Source organism: Serinus canaria, chromosome 2, assembly GCF_022539315.1.
Source record: "Serinus canaria isolate serCan28SL12 chromosome 2, serCan2020, whole genome shotgun sequence".
NCBI lineage: Eukaryota > Metazoa > Chordata > Aves > Passeriformes > Fringillidae > Serinus > Serinus canaria.
In genome coordinates, this window is record NC_066315.1 from 105,519,122 (window position 1) to 105,533,400 (window position 14,279).

The 14,279-nt window shown below is 43.3% G+C and overlaps 1 protein-coding gene across 3 annotated transcripts in view; it reads right to left on the reverse strand.

Moving 5' to 3' along the window:
* Positions 1–9,834, reverse strand: part of OSBPL1A (oxysterol binding protein like 1A) — a 77,294-nt gene extending 67,460 nt beyond the window's left edge. The window contains exons 1-2 of one of the 3 annotated variants that reach the window (XM_050970473.1): positions 9,306–9,834; positions 3,867–3,989 (exon numbers count right to left, since the gene is read on the reverse strand). In XM_050970473.1, coding sequence (XP_050826430.1) covers positions 3,867–3,987 — 121 coding nt within the window. In that variant the 5' untranslated portion in view covers positions 3,988–3,989; positions 9,306–9,834. Of the gene's footprint in view, positions 1–3,866; positions 3,990–4,433; positions 4,563–9,305 lie in introns of those variants that run through there. The other 2 variants (XM_050970475.1, XM_050970474.1) reach the window with 2 other exon arrangements.
* Positions 9,835–14,279: the final 4,445 nt, after the last annotated feature.

A 14,279-nucleotide genomic window follows, 5' to 3' on the forward strand; every position in this document is an offset into this window, starting at 1 on the left:
CAACATTCAACTGTTTTAAGCAAAAGAAACCTATACCTTGTTTTTAACTAACCAATACACCCACAGCATTACAGTGTCATCTAAAAGCTATCATTTTGTACTTGGAAGAAAAATGAAAATAAGGCAGTGGAAATTGTTTTGAAATCACTGCCACCACTAACTTTTCCCCTGTCACATAAGCTCAAGTACTGAGGCACAGAACACACACAACCTAAGTTTGCCCTGAGAAAACAAGCCACAAGCACAAGGAAAATAAACTGTTCATCTTGAGAGTTTACATCTTTTCTGTTCTCATATTAAAAATTAACATTAGAATGTGGTTCAGAGCTGAAATATTTTCCCATTTCTTATAATTGTTTCCAGTCAACATTCCTGCCCTTTATTGACAATTTCTTTTGTAATTTGATTCTCCTTCTTCTCAACTCTTGTTGCTTCCAATCCCAGATTTAGATCTTTCCCTCATTACAGTCTGACCTACAATAGAGCTCCTACCCTACATTACTGATGGGCCAAAGTATCACAGAAGATAAATACTGTGTGAACCACTAACTCTGGGGCTAGTTATGTTTGATAACATACTAAAGGGACATCTCTCATCCCTCAGTCCAGCAGGGAGTAATGTTCATTCAAAGAACACAAAAGAGATCTGAGTTGCACTGAATTCATACAATCAGGTCAAAACATTCATTAGTTAACAGCACTGACAAGACAGCAATGCTGCCAAGGAATTCAGTCATGAAAAAAAATAAAACAGGAATCTGTCCAGATTTACAGTTCTTGCTGAATAAAGTAAGAACAGACCCTTGTTCTGCATCCACTCTGAATGTCTGCATTTCTGATGTTAGCTTACCATTTATTTCTCAAGCTTTTGAGGTGTTATTTCTCTTCAAAGTGACCACAAGTGTTTGTATTTTATTATTATTTTAAACCATGACAACATTACAGTAGGGAGAATGCAAGGGTAGGAAAAGAGAAATAACGTAATTCCAACAAAAAAAATGTAATTCCCTTCCCTCTTACACAGAGCTCTTTAGTTTAATGCCAGGTAACTCTAAGTCTCAAGTGCTACTTTTTTTTAGAGAATGGAGAAAAGGTAGACAGCCATTTCCAGCTGTGGGCTGCTAGGCCACTGTGTAGTCCTTCAAATGTGTATTTGCCATAACACACTACTGACCATTAACCTTACCTTACAGAGTTTTTACATTGCAAATTCCTAGATACCCTATTTTCTTGTATTTAAGAAGAATGAGCCAACAAGATATGGCCTTAGAAAACACAATTATTTTGGATGAAACCTGGGTTTGGTACTGTATTCATGTAGATTCCTTGTTTCCAAACCAGTGAACTGAGGAACCCAAAAAGAGAAGTTCAGATAATTTGGCTGAATTTTCCTCAAGCAAATCCTGCTTATCTGCAAGCACTGACTGGGTAGAATACAGTCACAACTGAGCAAGTACAGGAAGCCTGAATTTATTTTCTCTTCCTTCACTTTGGCAGAAGTTGTGATGTTTAGGATCACTGTTGTCAGACTTGACAATTATAAATATACAGCACACACAGCCTCAAATGTAGCTCCCCTCTGAAAAGACAAGGAGAAGATGTCAAAGATAGGCTTTTACACCCAGACACAACAACTTGTCAAACTTAGGGCTACCAAGGCACACCCTGCGGGAAGTTTACACCACCTGCAGTACAGCCTCCCACCTGCTCCAGAAGCACTTTATTCCAAGCCAAGTGGCACTGCTGGATCAGATGGAAATCCTGAAGGAACTGCTACAGCACTGAAGACATTCCCTATACCCTGACTTTCTAAGGACGTCTATTATCCAAGGTAGTGACAGAAGCACAAGAGGCTGTCAGGAAGAGAAGGAAGATTAAGTGTTGCAAAAACACAGTTACAGTCTACAGTGTATACTTTAGGTAATCATCAGGTTGTTATGCAATTACTATCTGGTGGTACCCAACAGATCAGAACTTGTAGCAAGACACAGTGGTTTAGCTAGTGAGGAGGCAGAATGCCAGGGCCAGTTATACAGCAGAGGCTCTTTGGCCTGAATTTGTCTTAGACTGTTTCCAATGGAACACTCTGTGAGAGCAAAGTGAAACAAGTCAGTCTCTGAAAAATGACTACAGAAGAACAGATATTTAACTCTGAAGTTTCACACAACTAGAGCAGTTCCCCCAGATAACACAAATTACACTTCTGTGTTCTCAGACGTTGAGAAGAATTGAAACTTCAAAAGCAGAGATTTCACAGTGAGCAAAATCCATATTTGGAACTAGTTTAGGTTAAATATAATATCAAAGCACATTCCCTCTAGCTTCCTAGACCTCCTATTACCAAGCAAGGATTAACCAGCTGGCATGTACTTCTAAACTAGAAAAACAGCTAAGCACCATCTTTCACTTCATTACCTGAGTCTCTTCTATGCTGCTGACTTTCTGACCAGACACCCATTTGCTTGATATAATAGGCAGTAGAGTATGCCATTTCATTAAGCTTTCTTGACCTCAGATTATGTGTTATAACACATCAGAGACACTCTGAAACCTCTTCTAAGCAGAGGAGAGTTCAGGAACTTATTTATGGGCACTGTTGCATGAATCTTAAGGTACTTTTATTCCAATTGTATAGGCACTACACATATTGAATATTTACTAAAGATATACTTCTGAGGGTGGAGGAGTTCAGCTTCATCAAAGCATATCTGGTTCCCCTTTAAATTACGAACTAGCTCCCCAAAGATGAAGTAGCAAGAGCCTGGGTTTCACAACTTCTTTTTCTGAGGAGAGCACATTAACCATTGAGAAAACACAAACATGGCTGAGTAGTCAAACAAAATGATAAGTAAGATAATGATTAAGAATGAGACTTGGGAAAGGGATAGAGCTTGTTCAGGTAATAGGAATCCCTGCCCTTTAGGGCAAGGTGTTCCCTTCTGTTATGGTTGAGAGGAAGCACAGTTGATCTCTTCCCTCTCCCTCTGCAGCACTTTCTTCTCAATACTGCTAAACAGTTAAATGACAAACAATGGAATACCAGCCTGGATAGAAAGAGTGAGATTCACACCCATATCTTAGAAGCAACCAGAAACATACTCATGTAAATAAAAAGAAATAAAAAACTAGTAAAATAACAAAGAAATAAGGTAGTCAGCAATTACTAGCAAGCTTGCAAATCTAGTCCCAGTTTGATATTTTAATGCACAGCAAGCAAGCTGGTGAGCCACACCTCTGTTAGCTGCACATGAGCAAAAGTTCAGTGATGGCCAAAGACCCAAACAAAGAGCAGTCTTAGTTTCTTTTCCCAAGAAACCTAGCATTCTGCCAGAAGTAAGAAGTAAACATCTGCCCCAAACATTTTTGCAAGTGGAAAGAAACATAACGCTTCTACTGTGTGATAAGAAGATATGGGCCTAAAACCCCCCAAAATAATAAACCCTTACACTAGAGCAGAGCACAATTTACTGACCTGATCTAATATACTCGGCAGCTCTGATGAAAGCTATTTACCTCCTGAACAATCCCTGGGCACCACAATCTGTTTTGTTTAGTATTCTAAAGGTTCAAAGTTGGCATAAGCATGAACACAGGCAAAAAGAGGTACTGATTCTTTGTCTTGTTGACACTTTCAGTGTCTATGAATTATGCTGAGTTTTTCTGTACACTGCAACTATCCATACTCTTTTATTATTGTCTCTCCCCTATGGAAATATGCCCTTAAGTCACAGTGTAAAAGTTGTTTAAGTGGGGCTTTTATTACTCTGCTGGGCACTCCAAACAACGCAAGATTATACTACCACTATCAGTTTCACTACATGTGACTTCAACAGCAAGATTACAAACATTTGAGGAAGGCTACTAACCTTTACAGTTGATATCAAAGCTTATTTCTCCTTTGTCCAAGGTATCCAACAGCCGTTTAACTTCTTCAGCATTTCCATTTCTAGCATCATGGAGAAGCTGCTGTTCTGCTTCTGTAGTCATCTCTGATAAAATATACAACAGAAGAGATTTTGCAATTGGTTCTACTGCTGTACATTCTGGCTTAAAATTATGTCACTTTTAGCTGTTATTTAATACTAACCCTGGTATGAGAGAGATAACTATTCTCTCTGTGGCACACACTTAATGGCCAAGCTATTGCAACAGCCCACTACTCAGGCTACTAAGAAGTATTAAAATTCCACATACAAAGCAGTTAAATAACCAAATACCCATGTTTTGTTGCTTCTCTTGTTTTCTAGGTTCTAAGGGTGGCTTGGGAGTTGAAACTCAATGCCACAAACAAGGCAAGCTTTGCTACAAGCATAACCAATAAGCATTTGCTTTTTCCTTACAAGGCTTTCACCCTTATCCCTTAAGGGTTCCAAAGGCAACAGGAATTTAAAAAAAAAAAAGTAACTATGTACACCCATTAACCCAAGTATTACCTGAGAATTAACTGACAGTTATTTTGGCTGCCAGCCCTGGAGAACAGAGTGTCTTTGCATGGAGATGTCAGATACCCATGAGTGATTAGTACTATCCTCTCTTGAGCCTGGGTATCTGAGGCCCTGTAATCTCAACATGAAGGGGAATCGGGGACTCAGACAACTTTGTAGATTTGACCTTACCTTTAAGAAACACAATAGTACAATATAAGGAACACACAACTCTAAAAGATCACTAATTAATTCTAATCCTACCATTGTACTTAAACTGCAAAGAAAAAAAAAAGGTATGTCGTTCAAAGAAGGGAGAAAACAAAATCTTTTAACATAACTATTTTACAGCTCTCTACTAGACGGGGAGCCTTAGGTCTTTGGGCAAGGAATATGGCTACTTACCAGCTCTGTTGAAGAATACAGTCACTAAGTGATGCCTTAACCAATCTTTTTCCACACTGAAATCACAATCTGAAGTTGGTTTGCCTTTTTTTTTTCTTTTTTTTTTTCTTTTTAATACTATTATAACGGCTACCAACTGTATGAAGCTTAACAAGCACAAGTGCTGAACTCTGCATCTGGGACAGGACAACCCTGGATGCAGACTGGGGAGTGAGACGTTGCAGAGTACCAGTGCAGAAAGGGACCTGGGGGTGCATCCTGGCCGATGGCAAGTTAAACACAAGTCAGCAGTGCCCTGGCAGCAAGGAGGGGCAACTGTGTGCTGGGGGGCATCAGGCACAGCATTGCCAGCCAGGCAGGGGAAGGGATTGTCCTGCTCTGCCCTGCACTGGGACTGCCTCACCTCAAGTGCTGAGGACAGTTTTGGGCATCACAATATAAAAAAGAAATTAAGCTATTAGAGAGTGTCCAAAGGAGAGCAATGAAGATGCTGAAATATCTGGAGGGGAAGGGAGGCTGAGGTCATTTGGTTTGCTTTATGAAGGGAGGCTGAGGTCATTTGGTTTGCTCAGCCTGAAGAAGAGGAGACTGAAGGGAGACTTCATTGCAGTCTTGCACATTCTGAGGAGGGAAAGCAGAGGGGCAGGTACCAATCTTTTCCCTCTTGTGTCCAGTGACAAGACTTGGGGAAAAAGCGTGAAGCTGAGTCAGGGGAGATTTAGGTTGGGTATCAAAAAAAAGTTTTTCACCCAGAGGGTGGTTGAGCACTAGAACAGGCTCTCCAGAAAAGCAAGAGCAGCACTAAACCTGACAGTTCAAGAAGACAATGCTCTCAGGCACATGGGGTGACTCACGGGGCATCCTGCATAGCACCAGGACCTGGACTCGGTGATCCTGAAGGGTCCCTTCCAACTCAAGTTATTTTATGATTCAACTAGACCTAGATACAGAATTTCCCTATTTAAATACACTGCTTTTAAGCAGTGTCAAGAAACTATGTTAAAAAGAGCTTCAAAACACTGTGCTGCTATAGACAATTTATTGCTGTTGATACAATAGGAAAACAAGAGATCCTGTCCAAATTTAGTGTCTCCAGTTTAGTATATTCACCTGACACACTAGGTTTACCAGGTCCTGCAGTCAGTTAATGATTACTGGCCTCACATAGGTAGTTTTCCTATACTAGCAGAGGTTTTGAATGGTCCCACAAACTGTTTACACTCTGCTGTTCTGGACAGGCAGCTTGATTGCACCACACACACACAGAGCTTAAATAGATGCAGGGAGCTCTTTGACTATGGTAAGATAAGAAGCCACTCAGCAAGAAAAGAGACAGTGAGAACACTGGGTAAGGAACAAAAAGCCTGTAACAGTGACAGATCCTGCAATATTCAAAGACTGAGGCAGAAATTAGAACAGGACAGACTGCCAAAGAGCTAACAACACAGCAAAAAGGTTTCCCTACCTTTTCCTCAATCAGCAAAGGCAGAGAGAATCTGTTAAAAAAATTTGACAAAGACCACGCAAGCTCTTTCTAGCATATTTCAGAAGAACAGACTGGATCAGTCACCTGCAATCTACCACAGACACAGGATACAAATACAGGATACAGCCTTCTCCAGAAGCAGTTAGTCAGCACTCTTGTTCATGCATGCTTTTCAGTTCTACCAGAAAAAAAAACCAAAACAGTAGTAGTTCTTCCAGCAGTCCTTCAAGCCCTGAAGTTACTTTCTCCTTTACACAGCAATCTATCCACTTGTGGAGGCAACACAGCGCAGTTTATTGTTACTGGGGCAGGTATAATTTTCTTCAGTGAATCAATTCTAGCAGTGTTTAGAGAATGATCAAAATCATGTATGTTAATGTATTATCAGCCTGTAATACTATCTCTGAAGCTGAGTGATACAGTTTCAGCGGGACATGGAATGCAGCACTGAGAATCACACAAACCAAAGATAAGAGGACAGTTAGACTCATTTTGCTAGCTTCTGCTAGGCAACATTGAGAGGAAAGGGGGAAGAAAAAAGCAAAGTCCATCGTTCATTTTCACCCCCTCCCACACAGTATTGCTTTAGCCATGTCTCAGATGAAAACACTCTCCTATCATTACCCTGTATCATTTGTCAACAACCCATACACTTAGCAGGTACGAATAGCAATGCATTTTCAACGCATTAACAATCTGCTGTTTCCATTTGATATTGACGAGAAGGAAGAGAAGACTGTTTGGGAAAGAAACCAAGACGCTGATTCAAACAAACAACTCTTGAACGCAGCAAGGCCTGTTATGTGCATGAGCAGAATCTTAAACAGCTCAAAATACACAGAAAGTTCAACTGTTATATAAAATTACTTGCATAGTATTTCTACCACCAAATAGGTTAAGGTAAGGTTAAAATCACTGATTTGTTTGTAGTCTTAAAGCAAACACTAGCAACAGAGTAACATACATGGTAACATGGTCTGCCTGCTTCACTGATTTAGTCCTCAAAGACCTTGCTGTTCAGGCCATGCCTCCAATTTCAAATACACTCCGTAAGCCTGCAGCATGCAATGATGCAGAACAATTACTGTCTGGCTACTAATCATAGAAGGATCACTCACGTGAAAGTGTTTCTACAATTGGGGCTGGAAAGTGCATCTGCATGCAGTTACCCATCAGACAAATGATAAAGAACATACAGCTTCAGCTAGTAAGCTAAATGACATGCCTAAATCGAGCTGGCAGCAAAGAGACTCTTAACAGAACCTTTTATACTGTTGTAAATATTGTTTTAAGCAATAGGATTTGCTCTGTAATGGAGATGAGAAACCACCAACAGAAGTTTGAGTGACAAGCTTAGAGTACGGAAACAAATCAATGCACAGGCACTCAAATGGTGTGCACTTGCAGCTATACTTTGTACACCTATACTCCTGCACAGACAGGAGTTTATTTGGTCCCATGACCCATCATGAAGGGCTCTAAAATCCCCACCCACCAGCTTTGAGGCACCAATCCAAGCCATCAGCACTGAGGGAGAAATTTAATAGTTTAGTTTGGAATTATTAGCCTTAAGATACTGCTAGCAGGTTCATCTATATGGATTGTGCTGCCTCTATGCAAATCTACTAGCCACTTAAAAGAGAACACATCTTTCATTCAGCCGTGCTGCCAGTGTTACCTTATTCTATCGATCATCCGATATAGATAAACTGCCTTTTATGGCCCCTATTTAAGCCTTGTGCCCTTGAAAGGCTTGCATGGCAGTCTCCACAGTCACTGGTATATCATGACAGAACAACACCACAGAACAGTATTTAGCATCCCCTCTGCAGCTGAGATATGACTGCAAGGCAATTCTGTTGAACTCATTAGGACTACCACAGCAGTACTTTACTGCTAATTGAATCTTATCCTTTAAGAAGGTATAAAAAATAGCATTGAGATACTCCGCTTTTATCTTCTTCTATGAGACCTGTGCCAGAGTGATTCTGTCACGCTACTAGGGGATCTATCTTCACACAGGGGTTGTTTCCCACACAGAGAACACAGGCATGCCTGCAGTTCTGCCTGCATGCCTGCTTAAGGGAGCTTTACAGAATATTTCAATACAAAAGGTCAACCAACTATATACAAACTACCAACTGTACCCAACTGCTAGGATAAAGTCCAAGCAATAAAAAGCTGCTTTTCTCAAAGTGACCTAAGAAGATCTGAAGTGCCACTTATGACTATGAAGCAGCACTACTTGTAAGACCCACTTGCTTTTGCATCTTCTGCTGCTGAACCCTCTAGCTATGTACACAGTCCAGTGGATTTCACTCACATACAGCTAGAAAAGCAGGAGAAGCAACACTAGCACTGGGCAACTTAACATAAAGGCTCCAAGGCAGTGGCCACGGGTTGCATAGGAAGTTTTCTCCTCATGACAAACAGCAAGGCTGGCAAAATGCACAACATCGTCTAGTATTTCAATAGATCTTCCTGTAGCAATGAAAATTAGATTCCTGTAGGAAAGGCTGATACATGCTCAGGAAGATTTCTTACATGTCCCAGCACGCACAGGTTATGATGTGATGCTTGCAAAGAAGGAGGGCAAAATGCACCAAACTGCACAAACAGACAGAACCTGTCCACAAACGCACACAACACACTGTACTGACTGGAGCTGCTCCAAGAGGAGTGGCTGTACTAGAAGCATGAGTGATGTTATCTAAAAGTACTTGTTTCAGTCTTTGCGTAAAGGATTGTAGAAGTTAAAGCTGGTCATGCTTCTATGACAGCCTCCCAGCACCTCTCTAAAATTAAGACAGAGTTTGTTTAATAGCAATTAACACATCTGCAATAACACATCTATTCAGCACCATTCCCAAGTAGCACCACTACTTAAACTAATCCTCGTTCTTGGGCATCTCCTGGCTGTTTTCCGCACACATTTCATTTCTGTCACATCAAATACTTTCTTTCAGCCCAGGCACTCCGAATAAGCTTACCCACAGTTCGTGCGAGATCTCACCCGGATCAGCAGGCAGGCACAGTCCCAAGCAGTGAGAACTTCAGCAGGACCGCCGGAGTTCCCTACGCCCACCTGGAATCGAGCGGCTCGTTCCGGTCCGGGTAATTAAACACTTTTTGAGGCGAGCCAGGCGCGTCGCAGCAGCTGCGCTCCTTGCCTGTTCCAGGGAGGGGAGCAGCGGGAAGAAGAGGAGGAGGAAGGAACACCCACGCACAGCAGCAAGCGAAGACGCCGCTTCCCAAGGGCAAGAGACCACCCCGGCCCCCGCCTCCAAGGCCGCCTCTGCTTCGTGCCTCGGGCCGAGCCTGGCTTGAGGCCGTCCCCTCAGCCCCCTCAGCCCGCACAACGGACTCCTGAGGGAGCAACCAACAACACCCCCGCCCCCGAACACGCTCCCGTCGGCTGCGGGGGAGAGGCGGCCACGACAGCAACAAAGCCGACGCCGCCGCGGGAGAGCGGCGCATCCCCCGCCGGCCCCGCGTCCCCGCGGAAGGAAACACGCCCCGGGCGGGCGGGCTGGCCCACTGCCGGCCTCGCCCCGCGAGCTGCCGCCCCGCGCCGTGCTACGCGCACCGGGCGCGGTTACATGTGACCGGCAGCGGCGCCCCGGCAGCTCCCCCCGCCGCGCAGGGCGGGCGGCGCGGGCTCCCGGCGGGGCGGGACGGGCACGGCTCCGCCCGCCTGGCCGCCGCACCGCCCCCGTGACCGACCGGCACCAGCGCGGGGGCCGGCCCCGGCGGTCGATGTCTCGCCGCAGCCCGCCCGAAAAGCCGAGAGGGTGAAGGGGGGTCCCGCCGAGGGCACTGTGCTCGCCCCCTCCGCCCTTTGAGAGAAAGGGGCCTGCACCGGGCGCAGCCGGCGGCGGCCGCTCTTCCCAGGGAGGGATTGTGACCCCCCTGCGTCCCCGGGGCTGTCCCGCAGTTACCGCCCTGTACCCGCTGCGGTTTGGTGTCACACTCGTTTCAGTAGTGCCCAGCGACAGGACGAGGAGCAGTGGCCATAAACTAAAACACACGAAGTTCCACCTCAACATAAGGAAGAATTTTACGTTGAGGGCGTCAGAGCACGATGCCCAGGGAAGTCACGGCGTCTCCCTCTCTGGAGACATTCCAAACTCATCTGGACGCATGTTCCTGTGTCACCTGCGCTGGGTGACCCAGACTTGGCAAGGGGTTGGACCAGATGATCTCCAGAGGTCCCTTCCAACCCTAACTACCCTGGGAGTGTCACCATCCTGCGAGTGCCTTCGCCGCCGCTCGGGTGAGCGGGCTGGGCTCCGCTCTGCCCGGGGAGCGCCCCCGGCTGGGGCGGGACGCGGCGGGGACCGACACTGAGAGGCGTTCAGAGACACGCGGGGGCAAAGCGGCCTCAAAGAGGACTGTAACACCACGAGAATGGTGCATCGACAGAGGGGCAAACAGGGTCTCTTTGGAAATCGCTTTGGTAGCGTATACAACCGTGGTGCAGGTGAAAGAAGATTGTCAGCACACACTGCTTCTAAGAGCAGCACAGCCAAAAACCAACCTAAAAGAGAAATTGGGTGCTACCAGGGACAGAAAGTGAAGTACTCGCTTTTTTCAAGGCCCTTTCGTCCACCTCTCCTTCCCCTCTGCTTGTCCCACTCTTATTTATTCTCCACTACACCTTTCATCTGAAGAGCTGGCACCTTGTTTTTCTGCCTTTAGCACATGAGAGAAATTTTGCATTTTGAAAACTCTCACAGTGCCTCTGAAATCCTGCAACAATTTATTAAGGGAGCAGAGAAGCTTTGCAGTATTGTGGGACGACCAAGTCTGTGTCATATGCAGAAGGAGCACTGAAGAGGCAGGGTAGGAGCCACAGTGCCGTGATAAACTATCACAAAAGATTAGGATGAAACTTCTGTTCCAAAAGGGGGAAAGTTTAGACCTGAACAATTTTTCTGAAACTCTTAATGCATAAATAATGAGGCAAGCTTCATTTTTCTGTATTGTCTATAGTTACGCATATTTTAATCTTTGAAGAAAGAAAAAAGAAGAAAATGAACAGTTTCACACCTGCAGATAACACAAATGTATCATGTTTGAACTTCTACTGCCTTTTGTTACTTTAAATTATTTTATTTTACTAAAGAGATCTGCTTCCAGGCATGCTTTAGTAATAACTATATAACATCTGAGAGGCTTCAGAGAAGGATCATATTGGCTTTCTTGTCTTAGGAGCAGAGCTTCAAGTTGCTGCCATTACTTTCTAAGCACTAGCTGTGTCATCCTCATATAACATTTCCTTTATTTCTTCCTCCTGCTTCTGACTTTGAGCCATCTTTCACAATGCCATAAATGCTTTAAGCAACCTCACAATAAAACCTTTTCATATTTTGTATTTATTTTGCATACATGAATACAAAATTAAAACATGCATATAATACCACATATTTCTTACAAGTTTTATAATGAAATAGAGGTATTGTCACCCACCTACTCAATAACCCATTGCAATGCAACACACAGTTTACAGTTCAGTTTCACTCTTCTGCCAGTTAGTGCAGGGTTTTTCTCTGAATCTGAGTAAGAAAGTCCTGAAAACAAATAACTTAATAAATTTAATGATTTAAAAAGACAAAGTAAAGACCAACAGAGATAGCAAGTAAATCACAAGCCATGATGCCCACGTTCCTGCTGCCTTGGATTAATCCTGGATGGACTTCTCCTTTGGCAGGCTGCCAGCCAGTCTCTGGAGAAAGGCTCTTCTTTGGCTGCAGTATTTTAGTTTTCTTACAAGAAAACAGCTATTCCATAAAGGATATTCACAAGAGAGCTTTACTCCTTGTACGCTTCTAGATAAGGGCAAGGCCATGCAGTTGCTCTAATCACCTGCACCCTGTGCCAAGAAGCTAGGGAAGCTGGTCCTGCTTTCAGGAGTTTTGTGCACCACAATCCCGGCCCAGAGGCAGCACAGCACAGACCTGGGCCTGCTCCACTTAACTGTACCGTGAATCACTGACTCCTGGGTGTACAGGGCTCTCCTGGCCAGGATCACTACACTTCCCCTGCTTCCATCATCTTCAAAGAGTGTCTATTTTTCACCCATGTTTTGCCTCCTTGCACATCCCAGAGTAATAATGTTGCAGTGCATTTTGGACTTTGAAGTGTGGAAATGAGAAAGAGAGTGTTGCTGATATCGAGGTTTTGTTCTCTTTTGTTTTGGTTTGGTTTTCATGTCATTCTGTTTTCAGATAACCTGCTGAAATTAGTGATTCAGAAAGCATGAAACATGGCCCATCTTAGGGCTGAACACACTGGCAAACAGCCTTGCACAGAACTCACTGAACTGTTTTGCCTGTGATTTTCACAGTATAATATTTTTAATATCCTCTCTGTGATGGGACAACCTTCATTGCACTTACACTTTGTGTTCTTCCTCTTCAGACTAGAGCATACTGGTCAAATTTGATATGTGTGGCTGGGGAAGAGAGTGCACGCAGAGAAATGAGAAGTGGAAATAGTAAACTATGCGTGATGGGTTGTATGTTTGTTTTCACACAGTAACATGTTTAATGACTGTGTTTGTTAGCTCACCAGCAGCCCTAAAAATTTCTTCCTTAGCAGCTTTCTTGCAGTCCTGGTGCACTTCCTTAGGAAACTGCTCCCCAACTCTGAAAAGCAGTGCAGCAAGCACTGTACCTTGCTGTATTTCCATACAGATTTTATTTACTAGGCTGGCAAAATACCGACATGGGAGAATTAATTAATGTGCTGACACTCTCAGATGTGATTCCTGTGGATGTCTCTGGATAAATGTGAGCAACTGCCAGTGAGTGATCAAAGCAAATGTTCATGTTGTTCTGATCAGTCTGCAATAGAAATTCTAGTAGGAATTCTAATTCTAGGAATTCCTGCAATAGGAATTCTTGCAGATGCTAGTATGTTGCTGAAGTTTCTTTCACACTTTGCAGGCAATAACCATGTAATGTAGTGAATTTGTGGATGGTGTGTGTTGGATTGCCTCCTGAGCTGAGAAATGCTTTTTGCTGCTCAAAGCAGCACTGAAGCAAGCTAAGGTGGTTTCCTGAAGTATCCTGTAGCAGGGGAAAAAATCCCATAACAGAGAAAAGTTTCTTTTTGACAAGCCTGTTTTCATCTGAATGCAGGTATGGCAGGAGAAAATGTGAGAATTCACTGCTGGTCCTTTTCTCTCAGGAGGCTCCTAAAGCCTACTAGTAGTTACTTCATAGAAAAGCTTCTGGATTTCTGTAGCTCTGCAGAAGGCAATTGTACCCTGCTGTAGCCAGCACAAAAACTGGGTTGTGGGTAAATGAGAAGAAATATTTCTCACCAAGGTATTAAACCACCTGTACATATGCTTCTCCTTAGTCTTACCAGACATGTAGTTTTATAACAAGAACTAGGCTTGTTTATCGCACTTTGTTTTTCTTGTGACTGATCCAGTTTGGTTTGGTTTTAGTCCCAAAATGATAAATCAGCTGCATGTGGAGAGTTTATATCTATGAACCATACAGATAATTTATGTCAGTTTAGACCACAATCTAGCAAAATGCATCACTGTGGAACTGAAATCAGCTGAGCTACTTTGTCCTCAAATGGATAAATGATCATTATTGGATGGCTCAATTAAGATTTCTATTACAGAATGAGTTTTCTATTGAATGTAGAGTGGAATTGGAGCATTAGAGAAAAAATTAGTGTTTTGTTGGTAGGTAACTACCAACAAAATGATCTCCTTGAGGTATTCTTAAGACACTACTGGAATAATCTCAATAGAAGAAAATCCTGCCCAAAATCAGGGTCCAGAACTGAGGGGATTAATCATTAGTACATGACATGACATGACATGACATTGTCTTTATTTCTTCTCAATCTTCCTTTTTTTTATTGTAAAAGAGGAGTTGAAAATACATCACGTTGTTTGAACTGTTGTATGCAACATAAAGCAGGGTTATGGATATTTTACT